Source organism: Arvicola amphibius, chromosome 10 (assembly GCF_903992535.2).
Source record: "Arvicola amphibius chromosome 10, mArvAmp1.2, whole genome shotgun sequence".
Taxonomy (NCBI): domain Eukaryota; kingdom Metazoa; phylum Chordata; class Mammalia; order Rodentia; family Cricetidae; genus Arvicola; species Arvicola amphibius.
The window spans coordinates 102,157,999-102,181,841 of record NC_052056.1 but is presented as its reverse complement, the minus strand read 5'-3'; the positions used below and the strand labels follow the sequence as shown (position 1 = coordinate 102,181,841).

Here is a 23,843-nt window from a genome sequence, read left to right as displayed (position 1 = left end):
GTGCTGGGATTAAAGGCGTGTGCCACCACCGCCTGGCCTACTATCTTTTCTTTAAAAATGTTTGTATTGCATTTACGGTGTGTGTTTGCACACCCACATGCTTGGAGCTAATGGACAGCTCAAAGCAGTTCTCTCATCTCACTCTGTTGCTCCTAGGGGGGGTTCAGGTCATCAGACTTAGGGGCAATGACATTTACCTTCTTAATGACAAGCCCACATCTTTGCTTCTAGGAGACTCATATTTGAGGTCAGCCCTTAAGTCTAACACCTTCAGGCCCCAAGACCTCTGACCCTCAGGGTCAAATCTATCGCTGGCCTCCAACCAGTTGAATCTCCACAGTTGAGATTTCCTCAAGTCCCCTACTTTCCTTCTTCTAATTCGTGAGGTAAGTTAGACACTTGGTTTATCTGCTGTCCTATACCTCCACTGCCCCTTTCCAGTCACCTGTAGCATATTAATGCAGGTGTCAGAGGTGGGATGGTGAAGACATTACAGAAGGTGATCTTCAAGGAAGATGCTTAACAGAAACTCCACCTAAGGAGGGCCGTAATCCAGGTCAGGCAGATCCCAGGTTGGATCAGAATGACAAAAAGCAGTGTGCAGTGTGGGCTTGTAATCCCAATACTCAGAGTACCCAGGTTTGAATTGAGCCTGGGAAACAAAGGGTACTCCAGGACTAATCTGAACTGTCAACAACAATGCCACAAGTGGAAAGAAGGGAGAGCCTGAGGAAGAATCTCTATTGGCATTTTTGATGAAGTGTAACCCAAGAAGAGTTAGGTGAGTTAGCACTGGCAAATGATAGTAATTCTGGTGGGATTTTAGAAGTGATTGCCTATTACTTGTTTTTCATGACTTTGCGGAGGCAACACACATGTTTGAGAGTGAGTGGGAGTAAGGAAGTGTATGTGACTAGAGTTTCAGCCAGCTTAATTTGTGAATGGAAGATGTCCTCCTGATATATATACCGTCTTTCAACATAGTCAACTACTGTAGGAGGGGAGTCTTCCCAAGTCTGCAAGCTTTGGTAATGTCAAACATCATAAGAAACAAAATGTAAATTATGTCTAGCGCTTCATACTTGCATACCCAGCACTCATGGGGCTGGGTAGGAGGAATTTCTTTGAGTTCTTGACTAGCCTGAGCCACAATATGAAACTCTGTCCCAACAAATGTAACAGTGCACGTAATGCTTTATTGAAATATTTTTACCTTTATTTCCTGTTGAGGGCTGCACACATGCTTAGGGCGGAGACCACAGGACAACTTGAGGAGATTAGTTCTCTCCTTTCACTGTTAGTCCCAGGAATCGATCTCAGGTACTGACGCTTGGCAGCAAGCACCTTTTCCTACAGAGCCCTTTCACTGGAATGCCCATGGATCCTTCAGTAAAGTTGTTACAAGCATAAAGACCTAAGATAGATGGCCAGAATTCATGGGAAACTGCCAGGCATGGTGGTGTGGACTTGTTTTCCTAGGTCTGGGGTGGTAAAATCAGGCAGGTCCCTGTGTCTTTCTGGTCTGCCAGTCTAGTCTTCTTGGCATGTTCCTGGCCAGTGAAAGCCACTGTCTCAAAAAATGTCAATGCCATCTGACTAGTGGTATCTAAAGTTCTCTGGAATGTACATGCACACACATACACATGTGCATGCCCTCATCACATACATGTGCCAACAAACACATTCACACACAGATATACTGAAGCCAGATTTGCAAAAGGTGAGGTAGCTTATGTCTGTAATCCTGGAATTCAGGGGCTGAGGCAGAAGGATTACCATGAATTCAAGCCAGCATGCACTATATACAGAGTGAGTTTGAGGCATCTCCTGTCAAGATTACCACGATGGTGAAATTCCAATACCATTCTTTGTAAAGAAGAAAGTTGTGGTAATCTTGACAGGAGATGCTGAATCTGAGCAGCTGGGACTCTCTTTCCCCTTATTTCCTCAAAGTACTTCAGCTTTTTGCTCCAAATACATAACAGAAATTTTATACAGTGACAGTAATAAGATTGGTAGGACAGGCAGGTATCGGCTTCCTATCTACAAACACAGTACCCAGGATGGTGAGGTGAGCAGAGCGGGCTGTGGTTGGAACACATAAAAAAAGGAAATGTGGAGTTCGAGTTTTGTTGTTTTGAAACTGGATTTAACTATGTAGCACAGCCTGCCTTCAAACTTGTGATCCTCCTGTCTCAGACTCACCTGTGCTGGGAATCATGGGACTTTCAATACCCAAGCTGAGGAGTTTAGCATCTTTTCTGGCACGAGGAAGGCTCTGAAGAGGGGAAATGATATCTTTGGATCTGTGTTTTAAAAAACAAAAAACTGCCCACAATAGTAAAATGAAACCAGAGTGGAGTGCCGGTGGAGTCAGTTAGACTAGGCTTAGTGAGAAGACAAGGGAGTAGTTAGTCAGGACCACGGCTCCTTGGATCAGTAGAGTGGAGGGAATTGGTGCTGTAAGGGGTGAAAAACTTGGGTGAGCAGTGAGTGCATTTCCAGGCAGTGTCCTAAATGGACGCCACAGGCAGGCGCTGTAGAGGAGAGGTTGCAAGGATATATTACTCTCGTCCAGCCTCGAGACCCACGAAACAGCACTGAGATGCAAGAGCCCACCCAGTAGCCCCAAACACCGCAGCGCTAAGGCTTAAATGTCGACGGGGTGCAAGTGTTGTCCCTTTGCGCAGCTGGGCTCCGTAGGGTGAACAGCGAAGCTTCCGTCTCAGTGATTGCCCGTGGGCCTAAAAGCCAGAGGTCGTGAAGCCCAGGGTCCCCACCGCCGTCGGCAGGGCCAAGCGCAGGAGAGGCATCAATCTCCACGGTTGGGAAGCTCAGGTGAGCTCTCGTTTTACTGCCACAGCTGGGGCACCTCCGGTAACTCCGGACGGAAGCGGCCCCTCCCCGCCCTGCTGCCGGACGCCCAGCCAATCAGTGCGCCCCGCCAATCAGCGCGTCGGGCCAATCAGTGTGTTTTCTCCGGCTGCGCCCGGCGCTTAGCTGACGCGCGAGGCCAACCCGCGCCCCGCCGCCCTTGGGCGACGGCCCCTCCCGCGCTTGCCGGGCCCGTTAGCTGCGCGCCGCGCCTCTTGCGCGTCGGCCCCTGGGCGGCGGAGGCCGTGGCGGCGGCGCGTGCGGGCGCGGCCCTGGCGCGCCCCCTGGCGGCCCGGCCGGCGAGCTGCGGGTGCGGCGCTGACCCGGAGGCGGCGGCGGCGGTGCCCGGATGGAGGCACGTCATTGTCCCCCGCCGGGCGGCTGGGCTGTGTGCGGCGGCGGCGGCGGCGGCGGCCGAGGGGGATGGAGCGAGTGCCGAGCCGGGTCAGGTAAGCTCCCGCCTCCTTCCCGCTCGCTGCAGGTTGGCGTGGGGCCCGGCCGCGTGTCCTGGCTTCGCGGCCTCAGCCGCCCAGCCACCCTCAGCCGGCCGCGGCCCGCCGGGACTGGCGCGGCCCCTCTCCCGCCGCCCCCTCTACAGCTGCCCGGCGGCCCGGGGACCCCACGGCTGCGGAACGGGTGCTGGCTGCCGCCCGACCGAGCCAGGCCCGCGGAGCAGGAGGCGGCGGCCACGGCTGGCGGGAGGGCTCGCAGAGAAGGCAGCGCTGGGGCTGCACGGGGAGGGCCGGACCCCCCTGGTTGCCATGGCCACCGCGCTCCCACCCCCACCGGCCCCAACCCGCCCCCTCGGCCCGGTCGCCGGGCCGCGCTGCTGCCGGCTGCTCTCGGGCCGCCGGGCGGGTTTGGAGCTGCCGGGGTGGGCGTGTGCACGCCGGGACAGTGTAGCCGGCGTCCGTGGCCCGCCCGCCGCCCCCCCGCGTGACTGCCACCTCCGGCCCCAGGGCGGCCCTCGGAGCTCGGGGCTGGCCTCCCCACCCCCACCCCGCCCCCACCCCAGACAAACTTTCCCACCCGGGCGCGGGCCACTCGGCTTCTCCGCAGAACGCCCGAGTTGTCCACGCCGGAGCGGGCACCCGAAGGAGAGGCGGGCGGCCGAGGATGTTGGGGGGAGGAGCCCCGTAGTTCATTCCCCTCCGAAATAAAGCAAGTGTGTGCCTTCCTCCCTTACGTTCTTTATCTTTGGGGCAGGAAGAACCAACTTACCTGGGGGGAAAAAGGCGGGTGGGAGGGATCGGGTTCAAATGTTTAAAATGAAAATTTGACGGGACCAAAGTTTTACAATCTAGGACTTTAACCTCCCTAGAATGAATACAGTTGAGATTACTTTTGTTGAATAGTTCTTTTATATTTGAAGGCCTTAGGGCTTGCTTGTTTGGTTCTTTCAAGTAAATGCACTCAAGTAACAAAAAGTGTTGAGAAACTAGTTAACGCCCCTTTTTAAAGTAAATACCCATTGAGGTTCTCATAGCTGTTTATGGAGGATAACGTTTTTGCAAAGTGTGAATCTTAAAAATTTGCTTTTACCATGCCATTCAGGTGCATAGGTCTCTGAATAATCAGTTACAGTTGTTTTTACTTAGGGACACTTTCACTTTCTTTTCTGTAATTGAATCAAGACTACAGCAAGTGTTTGATTTGCAAAGGTTTAAGGCTAATCATTCTGTTTACCTAAATATAATTAAAATTCAAGTGGTATCTTTTTAAAGTTTCTTAAGACGGAAATGTTACAAGAACTTATATTGTTTATGAAGAAGTCGTGTTTAAGTTTTTTGTGTATGTGTGTCGACCTTATTCCTTCAGTGTGTGTGGAGTGACAGTGTGTTGTGATACTCCTTTTTTATACTGAAAAGGGTTAACATAGCCTAGCATTTACTCCCCATCAAAGAGTCATAACCAAGTAAAGGTTCTTAGTGCTGCACATTTATCCAACTCTGGTCCCTGTTCTGGTTGCTAAATGGAGTCTTTTTAAATGGTCTCTGGTAACTTTGTATATCATGGGGTGCCAGGAGAAAGGCTCAACTTTCATTGAAGTTACTTTCAGAGTCCTATTTTGAACACTAACTTTCAGAAGCTTTAGTTATAATAAAGAACAGAAGCCACATGAATCCTATCTTACACAGTATAATTGGGTTATCTCTATAAGAGGCAGATTTTAGTTTGATACTGGATAATTTTAGGGTAAGATTTCATTGGCTGAATATTAAAATGAAGATGATGAATGGATTTGGTTAGTCTTGCCAGAATCAAACAATACCGTACTTATTGATGACTAGAATTGTGTTTTTCTGTTAAGCCTACTGCCCCACCTTCCCTAGAATAATGATGTTTTATTTTATTGTTAATCATTGTCTGGAAAGATTGCTTATCCCAGGAAAATCAAGGACTTTTACTGTTATTAATGTTAATTTACTAAGGGTAGATTAGTCTTTCTTTATTACCCAATTTTGGCTTTTATCCTTTAACTCTCCCTCCTGTTCCTTTTTTTCTTCCTTTCATCAATACACTTTTTATTTCTGTTTTGCCTGTAGGATGAGAAAAGTTTAAGCTTTATTTGGCTAATAGGCTCAGTCTTTCTTGTAAATGAAGGTCATTTATCTTTACTTGATTAAATATTCAAATCAGATATAATTGACTTTCTATTTTTATGTAACTGTCCCCACATTGTACTTCAATTAAAATTGTAAACAAGAAGGCCGAAGTTTTAAGAAACAACCTTGTGAGTAGAAGCACGTGGTGACACTGTCACTGAGGTGGCAGGCACACGAGCACTTCATTGCCTTCTGTACTTCACAGTGATGAATGTGTAAAGGCCAAAGTTTAGAGTACTTCCTTAATTCAGAGTTTTAAAGGATTAAATGAGATACCTTATATAAATCACTCGGCACAAACTGGTGCTAAAAGCAAACACTAGTTACTTCCTGTTTGCATGATTTCATTCATTTGTTAACACGTTTGGAAAGCTTTCCCCATGCCAGGTAGGGTGGAGTAAGTTTTTACTGAACAAGGAGTCTTTCTTTACGATGGGTTTCTGACCCAGTCGTGGGGTGAAAAGTGTTGTCAAGGAAACCCTTTAGGATGGGTTTCTAATCCAGTCTTGGGGTGAAAGGAATTGTTATGGAAAGCATGCCAGAGGAGTGAATTCTAACCTGGGATTGAAAGTTTCCTGGCCAGATGTAGAAAGATGGAAGATAATAGCTTGCCAGAGCTCAAATAGAGCAGGAACTAAAATGGACGCCCTATGGTGGGAGCACTCCAGAGACCAAAGTGTGCCACGTCCAGATACTAGGAAGAAGAGCACTACAGGGAGGTCCAGGGTGTGACTGCCTGTACCATTCCTTTTTGTTTGTTTGTTTGTTTTTGATTTTTTGAGACAGGGTTTCTCTGTGACTTTGGAGCCTGTCCTGGAACTAGCTCTTGTAGACCAGGCTGGCCTCGAACTCACAGAGATCCGCCTGCCTCTGCCTCCCGAGTGCCGGGATTAAAGGCGTGCGCCACCATCGCCCGGCGCCTGTACCTAAAAGTGTTCCTAGAAGTGCTTTTTGGCCGGGTGGTGCAGCGGCTAGACAGAAGCCCAGCTGGGTTTCTTGGCTCTGGCTCTCTAGTCCCGGTCACTGAGCTGTATTATTACTTCATTGTAAACCTTGCAGGTTTTGACTGATCAAAGGTTCATCATGAAAATTTAGCAAGTTATTATGTATTCAGCAATTAATATGATGCCCAGTACATAGAAAAAAGCTTAATTAGTATATTTGAAAATAAGATCCAGAGAGAATTAAATTTAAACACATTTGTGTTAAAAGTTTGATGCTAGTAAAATTACAGGTTTAATTTTAAAAGTTAATCCATATACACAGACTTCTTCAGGAAAATGCGTTTCACTGGTAAGACTTTTCTGTAGCTATAATTTTTCAAAACTTCAAATTTCAAACAATGGTATTTTAGACTTTGAGTTAAAAATCAAAGCTAAATTTTCTCTTTATGTAATTGAGGTTTCCCCTGAAATGGTTTATAAATTGAAAATGTAGTCAAATTAAAAATTTAAAGTGTAGAATGTTCCTAGCTTTTAAGTAGTAGAGATTTAAAAAAGGTTCTTATTTAAATATATATAATTGTGAATTGAGATACCTAATTATAAACTGAAAGATGATTTGGGGGATTTGGTATAGGTTATGGGTTTTTTGTTGCTGCTGCTGCTTTTGCGACAGACGCCTTGTACTGAACTCTCGCTCTTCCTGCCACCACCTCCCCAAGGCTGGGGTCCCAGGCTTGCACCACTGTGCCGGTCCAGCTTATGAGACATGGGGATAAAACCCATCCCTACCCCCACTAATGTTTTATATTTGGGTGATTTGTTTAAATGGCTAGTCAAAAATTTCCAAGATACAGTGGCTACTTATGTAGACTGCTTGCCTTACCCTTTGAAACAACTTTGAAACAACAAAACATACTTTCTGTCTTTTACAGGGTTGAAAAATGACCATAGTTGACAAAACTGAGCCTTCAGACCCATCAACCTGTCAGAACCAGCCTGGCAGTTCTGAGGCGGTCTCACCTGAAGACATGGACACAGGCTCTGCCAGCTGGGGTGCCGTGTCTTCAATAAGTGATGTTTCAAATCATACGCTTTCTTTAGGGCCAGTGCCTGGTGCTGTAGTTTATTCAAATTCATCTGTACCTGATAAATCAAAACCATCACCCCCTAAGGATCAAGGTATGATTGCAGAATTACTGTCAGGAAGTCCTGTGCGAATGCTTGAGGAAGGCAGTGGTTTTCAAGACTGGCGCTGTTTGATTTCCTACTAGTGAGCAATCATTCTCCATTCACCCACCTGCCACTGTTAGCATGGGTCGCAGATAGGAGGGTGGACTGACTTCAGTTATCGGGATGTGAGTGGTTTTTGTAAATTCCCAATTTATTGGAGGATAAACTTTATCTTGTCCTCAAACTCATCATGTAGCCAAAACGGGCCTGATTGTCCTCCCGAGTCTCGTCTCCACCGCCTGAGTGCTGGGATGAGAGGCAGTGCTGGGATCAAACACAGGACTTTTTGTGCCTATTAGGGACGCATTCTGTTAACTGAGCTATATCCCCAGACCCTTATTATGAAAAAGTATGAGAAAATATAAAGGTAGAATTCTAATGAACTCTTACATAGCCGTCAGCCACCTTTGACATGGCTACCCACTGACCCTTTCCTCTGTGTGTATGTGCACGTGTGTCTAGGGTGTTGTACATAGTAAGTAGGCACAAACACCCTCTTGTCTTTCTCTGATATTTTAGACAAGTCTAATACTTCACTTGTCTGTAAGCATTTTAGTGTGTACATCTTAGAGAATCTTTTTATAAAAATAATACTTGTGACTTCAAGGAGGGGGGTCTTACATCAATCATCTTGTGGCCTTCATGGGTACCAGTGCTTGTGCATACAACGTGGGAACACACACACACAAATAAACCCAGTTTGTATTTTTTAATTAGTTTAAACGAATACTACACAGTAAGTGGATTTATATCTCTTAAGATCCTTTCTTTGTAAATCCATCCCTTGTCTCTGAAAATGATTTGTTAAAAAGAAGTCAAATGAGAGTGGAGTCATTCTCACCTGAGGGTCTGGACTTGAGTGTGACTTTCTCCTCAGTGTTTGTGGCAGGCTGGAAATGAGGTGTAGGATCTTGACCAGATTCAGGCATTGCTGTGGGTTTTGCTTATGAAGTCTGCAAAGCTTTGTTTTTAATTTTTTTTGCTCTGTTTTCTTTAAGTCCTAGGTGATGGCATTGCTCCTCCTCAAAAGGTTCTGTTTCCATCTGAAAAGATTTGTCTTAAGTGGCAACAATCTCATCGAGTTGGCGCTGGGCTCCAGAATTTGGGCAATACCTGTTTCGCCAATGCTGCATTGCAGTGTCTGACCTACACACCACCCCTCGCCAATTACATGTTATCTCATGAGCACTCCAAGACATGTGAGTGCTGTGTGCTCTGGTGTGCATGTGTTCAGTGCTGTGCTTTGCTTCCCCACTGGTGTCTTCCTCTGCAGTGAACATGAAATAGATGTGGGGGGTCCATGTTCGTGAGCATGGCATTGAGCTCAGTGGTAGTATACTCAACTTAGCATGCACCAGGCCCTTGGTTTAATCTTCAACCTGAAAAACAAACAAACAAAAAGCCTAAAACCAGAGTTCCAGGCCATTCTGGCCTACCTGGGACCCTGTCTCCAATAAATAATCAAAAAAAAAAAAAAATTGAAGCTGGTAGAAATATTTGTTTGTCTTTCTAAAACAAGTATGTTATTTCTCTTGGGTGAGAAAGAAATAACATCATCCTGTGCTGGACACATAACTTTTATACACTTCAGAACTGTTTCCAAACGGATTGTGATATTTAAGCCCTGACCAGCAGGGATGAAGGTTCTGTTTGTACCATGCATTTTCAAACACAGAGTATGAGCAGGGTTTTGATTTTGATTAAATATTTACTTATTGAAATTTTTGGTACTGTGGCTTGAACCCAGAGTGTCCTTCTTGTTAGGCAGATGCTCTATCACTCAGCCCCAGTCTTCACCATTGTGACCATTCTCAGGAATATTTAGCAGTGTCTTCTGATTGTTGTGACTTTTATTTGCACTTACCTAATTAGTAATGATGGGAAAAATCTTTTATCTTTTTTATTTTTTATTATTTTCCCTTGAGATAGGGTCTCCTAGCCCAGGCAGGCCCATGTAGACTGTGTAGTGGAAGATGACCTTGAACTTCTGATCCTCCTGCCTCTACCTCCTGAGAGCTGGGATCACAGGTGCGCATCACCATGTCCTGTTTATAGAGAGCTGAAGACAGAGCACAGGCGCCAACAGTCTGCCAATCACACTTAACATCTTCAGCTCCTCCTGCCCTTTAAATCTTGCCTTGCTGTGAACTAGCTGGTTTTCCTGTTGTTGAATTTGGGGAGTTTTACAGATTTTGGAACTATTAGACTGACACTTGTGTTTTCTCCAATAGGTGTCTTTCATCTCAGTGTCTTTTGGAAAGTTTATTATTTGTAGTTCATTACTTTTTACTTTTTATCAGTTATGCCCCCAGGCCTGACAGCCTGAGTTCAGTACCTGGGCTCCTGTTGTGGAGGGAGAGAACCGACTCCCACACGGTGTCTTCTACACTGGCCTGTGCCAAACACGTACACGTGTAGTAAATAAAATGTAAACATTTTTACTTAGTCTGAGGTCAGAGATATTTTACTCTGTTTTCTTCTAGACATTTTCTATTTTTTGTTTTTTTTTTGGAGTCAGCGATTCCTTTTAATTAATTTTTGTTTGTAATGTGAAGGTTTTTTTTTTCTTTCAGTACTGGGGATTGAACTCAGAGTCTCACTCATGCTCAGCAAGTGCCTGCCCCTGTGCTGCACAGGTCTCTGCTGCTGTAGTTGACACTGTGTGCTCAGAGCAGCCTTCTTCCATGGGAAAATCCAGCACTTTCATCTTGCATTTTTACTGTTTAATAAATACCTGACTTTGGGCACATTTCTTCTCTGGTCCTTAAAGTCATCAGTATATACTTTTCACCCAGCCTTCCCAGATTAATGAAACGAAAACTAATGATAGCAGCAGCTCAGTGCATGCACATGGTGACTGGCACTGTTGCTGCGTTCTGGGCATCTGCCCTCATTTCTGATCTACCTTCCTGTTGTATATTGCCACATTTTGCTCATTTGGATTCTCATTATCTTGCAGGCCACGCAGAAGGATTTTGTATGATGTGCATAATGCAAACACACATTACCCAGGCACTCAGCAACCCTGGAGACGTTATCAAGCCGATGTTCGTCATCAATGAAATGCGACGTAAGTTTCAGCTGCAATAGCTCCTGCCGGTATTCCATGTCCAGTTAGTTATTTGTTGTCGTCCGTACCTCTTCCTTTTGTATTTGAGATAGGGCCTCATTCTGTAGTCCATGCTGGCCCCAAACTCATGGCACTCTGCCTGCATCATCCTCCCAGGTGCTGAGATTGCAGGTGTACAACATCATTCAGGGCTTGTATACAGTTTTCTTACACACTTCATGTTTTTTGAGACAGGGTCTCCTGTGTCCAAGCCTGGTCTTGAACTTTCTGTGTAGCCAAGGATGGCTCTGAACTCGATTTCCACATCTCAAGTACTAAAGCACAGGCAGGCATATACCATCATGCCCAGCACATCAATGTGCTTTTTGTACTGTATCTTTTTATCATTTTAATTAGCCAATTTTGTAGTAACAATCAATATAGAACTCATTCAGGGTAATTAGAGAGGCATATGGTTATACAGTGACAAGCTGTAATCTTTTTGCCTAAAAAGTTGTTGAAAATAAGAGATGCTCTGGGTGTGGTGATACACACTTGTGATCCCAACCCTTGGGAACTAAAGTCAGGGGCATCAGGAGTTCAAGGTTATCTTCAGTTAGTGGAGTGTTTGATGCCTGCCTGAGATCCATAAGACTCAGCCTCAAAAAATAAGGTCATTCAGGGATTTTTTTCCTGGGACATAGTTCAAGGTGTAGCTTTTAGGGATGTCACCATGGCACAGAGTATGTAATAATAAGGCCTGTCTTTCTTCAAATCTTACAGGTATTGCTAGACACTTCCGTTTTGGAAACCAAGAAGATGCCCATGAATTTCTTCAGTACACAGTTGATGCCATGCAGAAAGCGTGTTTAAACGGCAGCAATAAGTAAGTACAGCAGAGTCGATGCTGCTTTCAACTTGTCTCTTCGAAGGTTCCTTTTCCTGATTTGCACTATTTTAAAAAGACTAAAATGTCAGGAAATGGAGTTATTGTAACCATCCAAAATTGTTGAGCTTACATGCTGGGTAGCAGCCTTGCTGTGTTTAGTTTCCAGGTCTGAATCTAGCTGCTTTTCCTTTTAGCAGTGCCTAATGCTTTTCATGTTCATCTCCAGACTCAGAAATCTGCCCTCCACACCCCCTTCAGTTATCAGTTCTGTAGCTTCTTAAAACTCAAATGCAGACTCAGGAAGACTAGGAAAGGTCCCAACCCACCTATTGTGTTCCAGACACCTGTACATGTTCCTCTTTGCTCTTTTGTCTCAAGTCTTAAGGATTGGTCTGGGTACCGTTAGTGTTGAACAGAGGAAGGTGCTCTGCCTTTAACTCCCCTTGCCAGGCCTCAGCAAAGAAAGAAGCACAGGTTTGTAAAGAGCATCTTCTCAGTTCTCTACCTCAAGTCCCATCATAGCAAGTCCTTGCATCCTTCACCAGGTCCTCACAGTGGGATAGTCCCCAGCTGCCACGCATTTCTAACGTCATCATCATTTGTGATTCTCCTCCAAATTGTTGTTCCTTTATAAACATAGATGCTTTTAAAATCTGGCCACAGTGTTTGCCGAGCTCTCCTCTCATGTCACTATTTGGATATTTTTCAGATTGGACAGACACACCCAAGCTACCACCCTAGTCTGCCAGATATTTGGAGGATACCTAAGATCGCGAGGTAAACTTGATTTGAAGGTTCATCATAATATACATGCTTATGGTTTTAAAATGCAAACAGTAGGGGTGGGTAATAATGGAAAGATCACAGGTCCGACCAGATTCAGTACATCTTCTGGTACTTGTTATGCACAGACGAGCTGGGGGCATACTGTGCATAAGCCCTTCATGTTTCTCTTCCTGCTAGAAAGCTTGCGGGTGCAGTCAGAGCTCCATCATGTCCTGTTGAGGGATAAGTGTCTGTTTTGAGAGGCATTCATAATCAGATACCTGCCGGGCGGTGGTGGCGCACGCCTTTAATCCCAGCACTCGGGAGGCAGAGGCAGGCGGATCTCTGTGAGTTCGAGGCCAGCCTGGTCTACAAGAGCTAGTTCCAGGACAGGCTCTAAAAAAAAAGCTGCAGAGAAACCCTGTCTCGAAAAACCAAATAAAATAAAATAAAATAAAATAAAATAATAATCAGATACCTTCGTGTGTGCCATCGCTTGTGCAGGCTTCTGATTTCTGAATCATAAAGTATCTAGAGGTTATAGCAGTTTATATTTCAGCCAGTGGCTTACAGGGGCTAGGATTATGGCACTTCTACCCACAGTGTAAGAATTTACTTACATCCTTTTCGCTTAGTACTCTTAGTTCTTCATTTGTAAATGTATTCTGTTCTATGAGTAGCCAGTAAGGCAAGAATTTACTGTTCATATTTTCTTTTATTTCAGTCAAATGTTTAAATTGCAAGGGTGTTTCAGATACCTTTGATCCATATCTGGACATAACATTGGAAATTAAGGTGAGCTCAGCACTTAACAGTAGTAAAGTTAAAAGCATCCTTTCGTAGCCTTGGTGTTTATACATTTTCAAATCAATCAAACATAGATGGTTGTTACTCTTTGAAACTTTAGCTCATTGAATTTTTCACACTCCTGGTTTTTGTTGTTTGGAGCTTTTGTTTTTCTGATTACAAATGTAGTTCTGTACTTGCCAAACAAAGAAATATGCATAGAAATGCAAAACCTGTCCCTCGGAATTTTGTCGTTTTTTTGAGACATAGTTTCTCTGTAGCTGTGGAGCATGTCCTGGAACTAGCTCTTGTAGACTAGGCTGGCCTCAAACTCACAGAGAGCTGCCTGCCTCTGCCTCCCAAGTGCTGGGATTAAAGGCGTGCGCCACTACCACCCAGCTCAGAATTTATTCTTTAGTGGTGTGATCTATGCTGCTCCACAATAGATTGCTTGCTTTTTAAAAACTATTTTGAAACTTCCATATATGTGTATATGTGTGAGTGTGTTGTGTGTATCTGTGTGCGTGTGTGGGGAGGGTGCCTGCAGAGGCCAGAATAGGGCATTGGACCCACTGGAGCTGGAGTTACAGATGTGAGCGGCCTTTGTGGGTGCTGCAAGCACTCTTAGCCTCTGAACCATCTCTTAAGCCCTAGATTGCTCTCTTTTATGAAGATGGTTTATGATTATCCCTTTACCTGTCTGCTGTTTTCATTTGATTCTGCTTGGAAGCCTTGTTCTCTGGACAGTTGCATAGTGGGTCTAGAAAGTAGATATTCCATAGTTCATGCCTGGTTCTTGATGGTTTCTTTTTTAGGCCAGTGCAAGTCAAACTGTAATCTACTTTGTTCTATTTAATCTGCTTGTCTTTAAAATGGGGTATAATTTTTTTGTGTAGTTGTATAAAAGTAGATACACGATAAACAGTAACAAAAAATCATGTGAACATTTCCTGTTGCTTTTCTGCCAAAGGATAGGGGTATGTGTGTTTGCGCGCGCGTTTGTCTGTCCATCTCAACCCCTGGCAGTGCGCATGGTGACATGAGGTTTGTGCCCGTTTCCTAGGCTGCTCAGAGTGTTACCAAGGCATTGGAACAGTTTGTGAAGCCAGAACAACTGGATGGAGAAAACTCATACAAATGCAGCAAGTATGATTGGGTGACATGCTCCCACCCTCTTTTGGGAGAGGGCTTTGCTTTCCTGTGATTATTCTAATTTAGAAATTGACTCCATTTTCAGTGCTTTTTAGGTGATTTTCTTTTTCTCTGTTTTTCATTTGGGGTATTGGGTATGAAGTCCAGAGTCCAGAGTCTCACATGGGTTAGGCAGGTGTCCTACCATGAAGCTGCATCCTACCCCAGTTTAATGTTATCAGTTTTGAATTCTTTTTTAAAGGCACGGTCTTTTATGTGGTCCAGCCTGGGTTTTGAATTTTATTCTTCCTGAACAGTCAGCTTACATATCTTTCTATGTATGTGGGTGTTGTGGAGGACTGAGCCTGGGGCCTTGTCCATACTAGGCAAGTGCTCAACCACTGGCCCACACCCCCAGCCCTCCTGGAATTTCTAATTTTACTATTTTAACTGCTGGTTTAAAGAGTTGGTTTGCTGTTCTTGTTTTAATTTAGTTTCTTTGTTTTAAAATATTAACTTAGGGTGTTTTAGACAAATAAAAACTAAAACACTTAAGTATCTACACTAAACATCCCAACCCTTCCTTCCTGTGTGTTTCAAGGTGCAAAAAAATGGTTCCAGCTTCAAAGAGGTTTACCATCCATAGGTCCTCTAATGTTCTCACCATTTCACTGAAGCGCTTTGCCAACTTCACTGGTGGGAAAATTGCTAAGGTATATACATGATTTGTAGGGGTTTTTTTTTTTTATCACTGTACATTGAATTTTCCCCTTTGCTTCCGAATTAATGGTGAAAGTGGCCAAGATACAGTAACGTGCACAAGCTGTAGCACATGTTTGAGTCACTTAGTCATGAGTGCGGCTGCAGCTGTCACCGTGAGGTTTTGTTGAAGATTCAGTGTGGGTACTAATTTATGACCCATAAAACAATGGGATTGCCCTCAGCTCTCTTCTATTCTGTGCATTGGCTTTCTGGGGTCAAGGCTTACAGGTCTTAAACAACCTCCTTATGCGTACGCCTGTAGCTGAAAACATGGGCCACCTGTGTCTTCAAAATAACAGTCCTAACTCTTTCCATTTATTTTTAGGATGTAAAATATCCTGAATACCTTGATATTCGGCCCTATATGTCTCAGCCCAACGGAGAGCCAATTATTTATGTTTTGTATGCTGTGCTGGTCCACACTGGTTTTAACTGTCATGCAGGCCACTACTTTTGCTACATAAAGGTATGCTGCCGGGCAGCTAGTAAGTTTTCTGTGGGATAGCACTAGGTTCATGGGGTCAGCAGTGGAACTTTTACAGTGAGGGGTGATGGTCTGTTTCTCTTAGGTGGTTTTTGACTGTGGGCCTTGACATCAGACTAAATCCAGCCTTTCTTTGTGGTTTCTTTGATAGGCTAGCAATGGCCTCTGGTATCAGATGAATGACTCCATCGTGTCCACCAGTGATATTAGATCGGTGCTTAACCAGCAAGCTTATGTGCTCTTTTATATCAGGTATTGACTTGAAAACAAGTTGTCAGCTTTGCTGTTGGATCAGTTTCTCTTCCTTTCATCAACATACTTAATTTTGAGCTGCCTTTTAAACAGCAAGTTAAAGATGAATTACCACGTGTTTAAGCCTGAGGTCTTTCTGAGTACATGTCATGAGTTTGCCGTTAGCTTCTCGCTCACTGACAAGTATAGAAGGAAGGACAGCAGCCCTGAGGAGGTAGCTGAGTGGCCTGGGACTGTGGAGGCCATGGGAAGGGCTCTGTGCCCTGTGCTCTCCGTCAGTGCCTCCCCAGCGGTCAAGCTCTGCCAGCTCGTGCCCACTGTCTGCTGTAGTTGCAGGCTTGTAACGCACCAGTTCTATTTCTGAAGAAATCTGATATAGGCTCCACGTTGTCTCCTCTATTAGGTACTTGGGTGGAACCGAGGATCTCAAATATACGAGCCAGGCCTTCTATCAGCCACATTCTCAGTCCCACAAAATATCCCAAGTAGCTGAAAATTGAGACTATCCCCAGATATTCAACCATGACAGAACGATCATTTCCATGTCTCCAAAACAGCAGTAACAACAAGAAACCCACACTGAAACCAACATTTCATTGACCTAGTTGGTACTGGGTGTGGTGGTGCACACCTTTAATTCTAACGGGCAGAGGCAGGTAGATCTCTTATGTTTGAGGCCATCCTGGTCTACACACCCAGTTCCAAGATAGCCAGAGCCATGTAATATGTCTTGGGGGTGGAGGGCTCATTGAGTCAGTTTCTCGTGTCCTGCCTCAGCACCCAGCATTGACAGCCTAATAGGGGTAGTGATGTGTAGCTCTGTCCATGAGACATGGAAGTTCATGTCCCATTTCTGTCTGACAAGCTAGGTACTGTGGAATTTGAAAATACATCTTCTAAGGAGATGTCTTTCCTCATACAAGCCATTTTATTCTTTGTCCCCAGGTCACATGATGTGAAAAATGGAGGGGAACCTGCCCATCCCACCCATAGTCCTGGCCAGTCCTCTCCTCGTCCAGGAATCAGTCAGAGGGTCGTCAACAACAAGCAGGCAGCACCAGGGTTTATTGGACCCCAGCTGCCTTCCCATGTCATGAAGGTAACTCTTGAGTCAGGAAAGCGGGTCCCAGACCTGCCTCATCTGCTGCCTGAGGTCACTGCAGCCCTTAATTACAAAACGCCTCAGGGTGGGGGTATAATCCAGTGGCTGCTTAGGGCGTGTGTAGAAGACCCCTCTTACTGTGAACTCCCACACTCCTTGTAGACTAGATATTTGGGTTCTTAATTAAAGTTGGACTCAAGGAAGTAAAATTCTCAGGGACATTTTGTTCATGTCTGGGTCATCTTGGGAGTGTGGCAGTGCGAAAGGAATTTGCTGATAAACAGCAGAGGCAAAGCCTGTCAGTTACCAAGTGTACTGTGTCTGGAATACTGACCCAGCTGTTCTCTTCCTCCTTGTAGACTACACCACACTTGAATGGCACCACGCCAGTGAAAGACACACCAAGTAGTTCGATGTCAAGCCCTAACGGAAACACCAGCGTCAATAGGGCCAGTCCTGTTAATGCCTCGACTTCTGTGCAAAACTGGTCTGTCAGCAGGCCCTCAGTTGTTCCAGAACACCCCAAGAAACAAAAAATTACCATCAGTATTCACAACAAGTTGCCTGTTCGCCAGGGTCAGGCACAGCTGAATAACAACCTCCATGGCCCTTCGCTGGAGGCCCCTAGCAAGGCAACACCCTCCTCTACCATCACTAATCCTTCTGCAATACAGTCTACCTCGAACACACCCATGGCATCTGTTTCCAATACAGTAGCAAAAGCAGTTTCCCCCAGTGAACCCTGTTCTAAGCCCATGGTGAATGGCAAGGCTAAGGTGAGCTCCAGCGTGCTGGTCCCCTATGGGGCTGAGTCCTCAGAAGAGTCCGATGAGGAGTCGAAGGGCCTGGCCCAGGAGAATGGTGTAGACATGATGGCCAGCACGCCCTGTGCCAGGCCGGAAGCTGAAGACGAGGACAGTGAGGCTTCCCCTCGTGAGCTACAAGAATCCGTCACGCTAAATGGTGCTAATAGCGCAGGCAGCGACTTGAGAGAGAACGGCCTAGCATTTGACAGTGCCAGCTGTCAGGTCCAGCCCGATGTACACACAGAAAACCTCTTTTCCAAACTTAATGGTCTTCCTGGAAAGGTGAGTGGCAGGGAGGGAGGTCTCCAGCCTCATAGCTTAGCTGGGTTTCATGAGGCTGGCGCTGGCGCTGGATCTGAAACACCTTTGTTTCACTGTAGGTGACACCTGCTCCTTTACAGTCTGTTCCTGAAGACAGAGTCCTCGAGACCTTCAAGCTTACCAACCAGGCAAAGGGGCCATCGGGTGAAGAGAGGTAGGAGTCGTGTCAGTGAGTGTGCCAGTGCGAGTGAGCACATCAGATAGTGGAAAGAATGTCACACTCATCTGTGGATCTTGTCAGCCTCCCCCTTAGAAGAGTAAAATACCAGCCTGGGCAACTAGGAGTCAGGATCCCTTGATGGGTTCAGCTGACATGTCCTCCTGCACACCCTCTTACAGGTTCAGTGGTGTTCTGAGACATTTGATTTGAGACAGGGACTCCAACTCCCTATGTAGCTGAAAATGGCCTCATCCTGACTGCTGGGATGTCAGGTGTGCACACCTGTCCTACACAGTGCAGACCCCAGGGTGTGTGTGCTGGTGAACAGTACCAACTGCGTCACAACCCTTAGCCCCTGGACTTTTTTAGGGCTGGCCTGGAACTTACTATAGAGATCAGGCTGGCTCCTAATTCTTGTCCATTTTCCCAAATGCTGGGGTTACAAGTATGTATAGCTACCATTCCTGGCTTCACTTAGCTCTTGAGATGAGTTAGACACTTAGCTGAAGTGTGAGGTGTCTACAACTATGGGGTTGTGAGAATAGGAGGGAGTCCTGGTAGAAATTGTACTTTTTACTTAATGAGGGAAAAGAAAAACTTGATTTCCAGGAGTGATAAACTTGATACTGTGTTTCATCAGCTATGCTTAGAGTACAGACTGTTGAGTGGAGCTGTCCCGCGGTCCTGTGGTAGTCGGGCTAACCGTCACTCTGTTTCTTTGTTTTGATGGGGCTGTAGTTGGACTACAACAGGGGAAAGCCCCCCAAAGGACCCTGTTTCACAGCTGGAGCCCGTCACTGATGAGAATGGTTCTCTTGAGACACCAGAGGCAGTTACCAATGGGAGCATGAAGACCCCTACAACCATGTCACCCCTGGAGCCCACCATCAGCTGTACCAAAGAAGACTCCTCTGTTGTCGTCTCAGCTAACCCTGTGGAGGTTCTGCCTTCCGTCCCTGCTCCTTGTAACACCACCGGTACTACCTTGGGGGATACCCCACTGCCCGAATTGTGTGACCCTGATGACTTGACTACCAGCCCGAGCCAGCCACCCCAAGCAGTGAAAGGGGAAATAGCTGAGAACCCGCAGGACTCCACTTTGGCTGAAGCGGTGGAGAGACTGAATCCGGCTCCCTCAGTACTCACAGGTGAGGGCGGTGAGCAGAAACTCTTCCTTTACCTCAGCACAGAGGGGTCCGAGGAGGCCGAAGATTCATCTAGAAGCTCGGGGGTCTCTGCAGACACAGTTCCCCCCCCTCAGCCTGACTGGACCACCAGCTCTTGTGAAGGGGCTGCGGCGCAGGTTCCCGGGGACAGAGGTGACGGAAGCAAGGTGGGACCCAAAGTTCAGGAGCCTTCCCCAGCCAAGGAAAAGGTGAGCAGCCTCCGGAAAGTGGATCGAGGACATTATCGAAGCCGGAGAGAGCGTTCCTCCAGTGGGGAGCATGTGAGGGACTGCAGGGCCCGGACGGAGGACCACCACCATAAGAAGCGACGCTGCTACAGTCGAGAGCGGCCCAAGCAGGAGCGCCACCCTGCTAATACATACTGCAATGGGGGCCAGCACCTGGGTCATGGTGACAGAGACAGCCCTGAGCACCGCTCCCTAAGCAGATACAGCCACCATCACTCACGGGTTAGGAATGGCCCAGAGCAGGACTGGAGCCGGTACCACCATTCGGAAAATGAGCATGCCTGGGTCAGGGAGAGATTCTACCCAGACAAGATGAGGTGGGACAAATGCAGGTATTACCACGACAGGTATACCCCATACACGGCCCGAGAGTGGCGGCCTCTGCGTAGTCGTGAGCATGAACGCACTGCTCAGCTTGGGCGTCCACACAAAGACAGCTACTGGGGCCGGAAGGGCTGGGAGCCACAACCTCGGGGGAAGGAACGGCCCCACTTCCATAGCCCACGAGAGGCCTCAGGCCTTGCCCTGTCCATCGAGAGGCATCCCCAAGAGAAGGCCATGCTGGCTGTGCAGGACAGCAACCACAGCTTCCCTGGTCGCTTTCACGAACACGAAAGTGTCAAGTCAAGGAAACGGAGGTATGAGACTACAGAAAGTGATAGCCGCCTAGAAAAAAAAGCCCACAAAAATCTGGAGAAGGACACTTTAGAAGAGCCAAGGGCGAAGAAGCACAAAAAATCTAAGAAGAAAAAGAAGTCCAAAGATAAACACCGGGATCGAGATGCCAGGTGAGGCCTGGAGAAGGGGATCCAGTGGCTGAGCTTGGTGTGGCCACGGTGCTTGCGTGGCCAGCTCTGTCCTGACAGAGCTAGAGGACTAGATCTTGCTCCACCAGTTTGTTTTTGTTTAATCACTGGAGTTCTGAGATTTGGTTGTTTTACATATCTCACATCTCTCTAAAGTTTCACAAAGCTTTTAATTTATTGGACTCTAACAACTCTCAGAGGCCTGACATTTTTGTATCTGTTGTATTTTCTTCTCTGTCTGATTGGAGTGAGCTTAGGACACACCATTTATTTCTTTGACATTTGTCTCCTATTTAGGCCACCATTTCTCATTTTAATTCTAAATGTTTGTGTGTGTGTGTGTGTGTGTGTATTATATATATATATACATACATATAAAAAAATTGAGGCCCTGTCTGACCTCAAACATAGATCCTTCTGCCTCAGTGTCCCCAATGCTGGTATTTTATAGGCTATGTGTCATGCATGTGATTGGTTTGTGTCACTTAGGAGTGGCAACTGTCTTAATTTGTCTGATTCATGAGCATGAATGAAGTTTTGTATCTTTTAGCTGATATCACTTACATGAAAACTGGGGAGATTGCCCTAGCCATTTGTAAACAGCAGCAGGTCACAGTTGCCTTCTATCCTGTGCCTGGGCACATGGCAGAATGTGCCAAGTCTGGCTAGGGCAAAGCCTTGCTGAGGGCCATGGTCTTAAAACTTGTTTCCATGGGAAGAAACAACATGTTGGCAGGAGAAATTTGCCCACAGATACATAGCTAGTGTTCCAGGGGATGGGGAGCCAGGATTGTAGTTTTTCCCTGGGGCTGAACTCTGGCTGCTTCTTCTGCAGGCATCAGCAAGAATCCGATTTTTCAGGAGCATACTCTGATGCTGACCTCCATAGACATCGGAAGAAGAAGAAGAAAAAGAAAAGACATTCGAGGAAGTCAGAGGACTTTATGAAAAATGTTGAGATGCATTTACCGAAGCCCTTGAGCTATGAGGCTGTCGGCCATTTCCGGAGAACAGAGGGCACCTTCCTGCTGGCCGATGGCCTGCCTCTGGCAGACAGTGGCTCTTTCCGGGAGAAATCTAAGCATTTAAGGATGGAAAGCCGGCCTGACAGATGTCATCTGTCAGAGTATGGCCAGGGTAAGAAGACTGGGAATTAAGGACGCAGCCCTTTGAGTAACACGCTTGGGAAAGGTAATGAACGCAGAAATGTAAGGGGAGCACAGAATGTTAGGAGTTGACTCAAGAGCCCTACAACAAGGTCCTCCCTATGAGCAGAGGTATGGTGTGACCTCTGTTGAAGGCCTGAGTTGCATGGAGCTGTACCCAGTGTAACCTGTGTGCTCAGACTCCTGGAACTTAAAGCGTCTGTGTCACACAGTAGTTGCTACAGATGTGTTGGTGGCCCTGAGTGGAACCTTTTGTTCTTTGGCAGTCCACACATATACATTGCATCAGGTCTCAAACTGGTGGCTTGTTTGCAGCTACTCTGCACCCACACTTCTCTTCTGACCACCACTGACCCTTTCTCGTAAACTCCAGTTCTTCCTCCAGCTCTCTGAGCTGAAACCTGTTCATCCTCACATAAGAATGTGCAGTGTATGCTGGGGCAGAGACCTGGTCCTTGGGCGTGGGTCTTTAGCATCCTCTGTTGGGAGTTCTTTGTAGCACTGCCAAGCCAGTGTCTGCTCGCTCATCCTGTAGGAGTGACTTTTCCTGCAGCTGACATCAAACTGCAGGACCGATCATAGTCAAGTCTTCAGGTACACACAAGTTAAATTGTTTCCTCACTTTGCCTTCCAGGTGATTAACGCCCCAGCATCATAACAAAAAAAAAAAAAAAAAGATTACGGTAAGCAATTTTCTTGTCTGTGTTTTGGTCATTTGTAAAAGTTCTGAGTGGATATAGGTGGGTTTCCTTCTGAAGAAAAGATGGATTGGAGTCCTGGGGGTCTGTGTCGTGACACTCACTTGTATCCAGACATGGGGTTAAGTATCTGAGAGCACAGAGGAATCACACAGGTCAGGGCCATAGCCTGGGTGCTAATTACTGGTGTTTTATTGTATGGCCCTGAGAGACAGGAACTCATAGCCCACACTTGGTGAAGCAAAAAGGAGTCTGTCCCATCCAGTCTGCAAAGAGGGCTTTAAAATGAGCTGCTACAGAAGCTCAATTTGCAGCTAATTAACGGGCTTTGTCAGAAGACATAGACTTTAAGCCTCTCCAGCTCTGTGAAAGTGTAATCTGAGGTCCGAGGAGATTAACAGCTGAGGGGCCCAGCAGATGGCGCCTCCCTGGCCTCCCAGTTGAGGAAGGTAGAGAACTCATTTAATGGGAGCACACCCAGAGCACTTGAGACCAGCCTCCATTCAGCTAACGCCTGTACCTCTTTTCTTTCAGATTCAACATCTTCAACAGAAGCCATCCCCAACCCAGCTTAAATTATAAACATAGAAAATAACTTGGTCCAAACTGCGTGGTGCTTCTTTAGTAAATACTGTACAGACTTTACCATGGACAACTTTTTTTTTTCAGTTTTTACCTTTTCTTAATTGCCCTTATTCCAAACGGATTCTTTGTACACTGCTGAATATTGTAAATTACCGTGTACATAAAAACCACACTGAAAATAATGCCCTGGAATAGACCATCTCAGATGCTGCTTAACTACAGACTCAGGTTGACTACTTGTATTTCATGTAATGTTCCTCCAAGCTAGACATCTGGTGCACGGCCGACTGGGAACCATGAACTTCAAAAGGACAAAACGACAGTGCGTCTATTTAATTTAAAGACTTATTTAAAGACCCAAGCTCTCATCCAGACCTTCGAGGGCTTCCTCTGCAATGTCTGATACTAGAAACTAATTTGCTTCACATTTTAGTTGTATTCAAGATTTGAAGATGTATTTTATAGACAAGTTCTGTTTTTGAACTTTGTGGAACTATTCCAATCAATTTACCAGTTATGATGAGTATTTGCATTATGAATGTATAATCCAGACATTATTTGTAAAGCCTACAGTATGTTTTTATTACCTTAACACTTTTTATACTGTGTCTCGTCTCAACAATATGATATTGGAGTCTGAGTCGTCAGCTTGATCCCTTCAAGTTTCTAGTTACAGACAAAAATCATACTGTGATTTTATTTTTAATATGGATATGCTATCAAACTGTGATACACTTATAATTCACTGGTCCTGCATCAGGAGACGGGAGTGGGGAAAGACTGTATTTAATACAGTGTGTATCTGAATAATCTGTATGGTTTATACAGTTTGTGTTGTTCAGAGATGTCTAAAGTTGATCTTTGTTTTTTTAAGATTAAAAAAGCACTTGCCCCACTGTATATATACGGCATGTAAGATTTATATAGTATATAAATGGCAGCAAATTAAACGACTCTGTCTGTTTTTACTCTGTTCTCCGTGAGCTCACAGCCATGTCTGTTATGAAGAATTG

General features: G+C 45.8%; 1 protein-coding gene across 2 annotated transcripts; it reads left to right on the top strand.

Annotated features, from left to right (window-relative positions):
- Window positions 1-3,205: 3,205 nt before the first annotated feature.
- On the top strand, window positions 3,206-23,796 carry Usp42 (ubiquitin specific peptidase 42). Of its 2 annotated transcripts, XM_038344738.1 has the most exons (18): window positions 3,206-3,323; window positions 7,357-7,603; window positions 8,653-8,853; window positions 10,614-10,724; window positions 11,487-11,589; window positions 12,302-12,369; window positions 13,082-13,152; window positions 14,207-14,289; window positions 14,876-14,987; window positions 15,362-15,502; window positions 15,672-15,772; window positions 16,718-16,871; window positions 17,234-17,962; window positions 18,061-18,155; window positions 18,900-20,363; window positions 21,217-21,518; window positions 22,182-22,230; window positions 22,780-23,796. In XM_038344738.1, exons 2-17 carry the CDS (start codon window positions 7,366-7,368, stop codon window positions 22,187-22,189), a joined length of 3,981 nt encoding a protein of 1,326 aa, XP_038200666.1. In that variant the 5' UTR covers window positions 3,206-3,323; window positions 7,357-7,365; the 3' UTR covers window positions 22,190-22,230; window positions 22,780-23,796. The 2 variants fall into 2 exon arrangements, with proteins under 2 accessions (XP_038200666.1, XP_038200665.1); XM_038344737.1 differs by lacking the exons at window positions 22,182-22,230; window positions 22,780-23,796 and having other exon boundaries at window positions 21,217-22,167.
- Window positions 23,797-23,843: the final 47 nt, after the last annotated feature.

Excerpts from the sequence above, each read along its gene's own strand:
- Usp42 (XM_038344737.1), top strand. The coding sequence starts at position 7,366 with ATGACCATAGTTGACAAAACTGAGCCTTCAGACCCATCAACCTGTCAG. Across the intron at positions 8,854-10,613 it reads TCATGAGCACTCCAAGACAT|GCCACGCAGAAGGATTTTGT; the intron begins GTGAGTGCTGTG and ends ATTATCTTGCAG. Across the intron at positions 11,590-12,301 it reads TGTTTAAACGGCAGCAATAA|ATTGGACAGACACACCCAAG; the intron begins GTAAGTACAGCA and ends GATATTTTTCAG.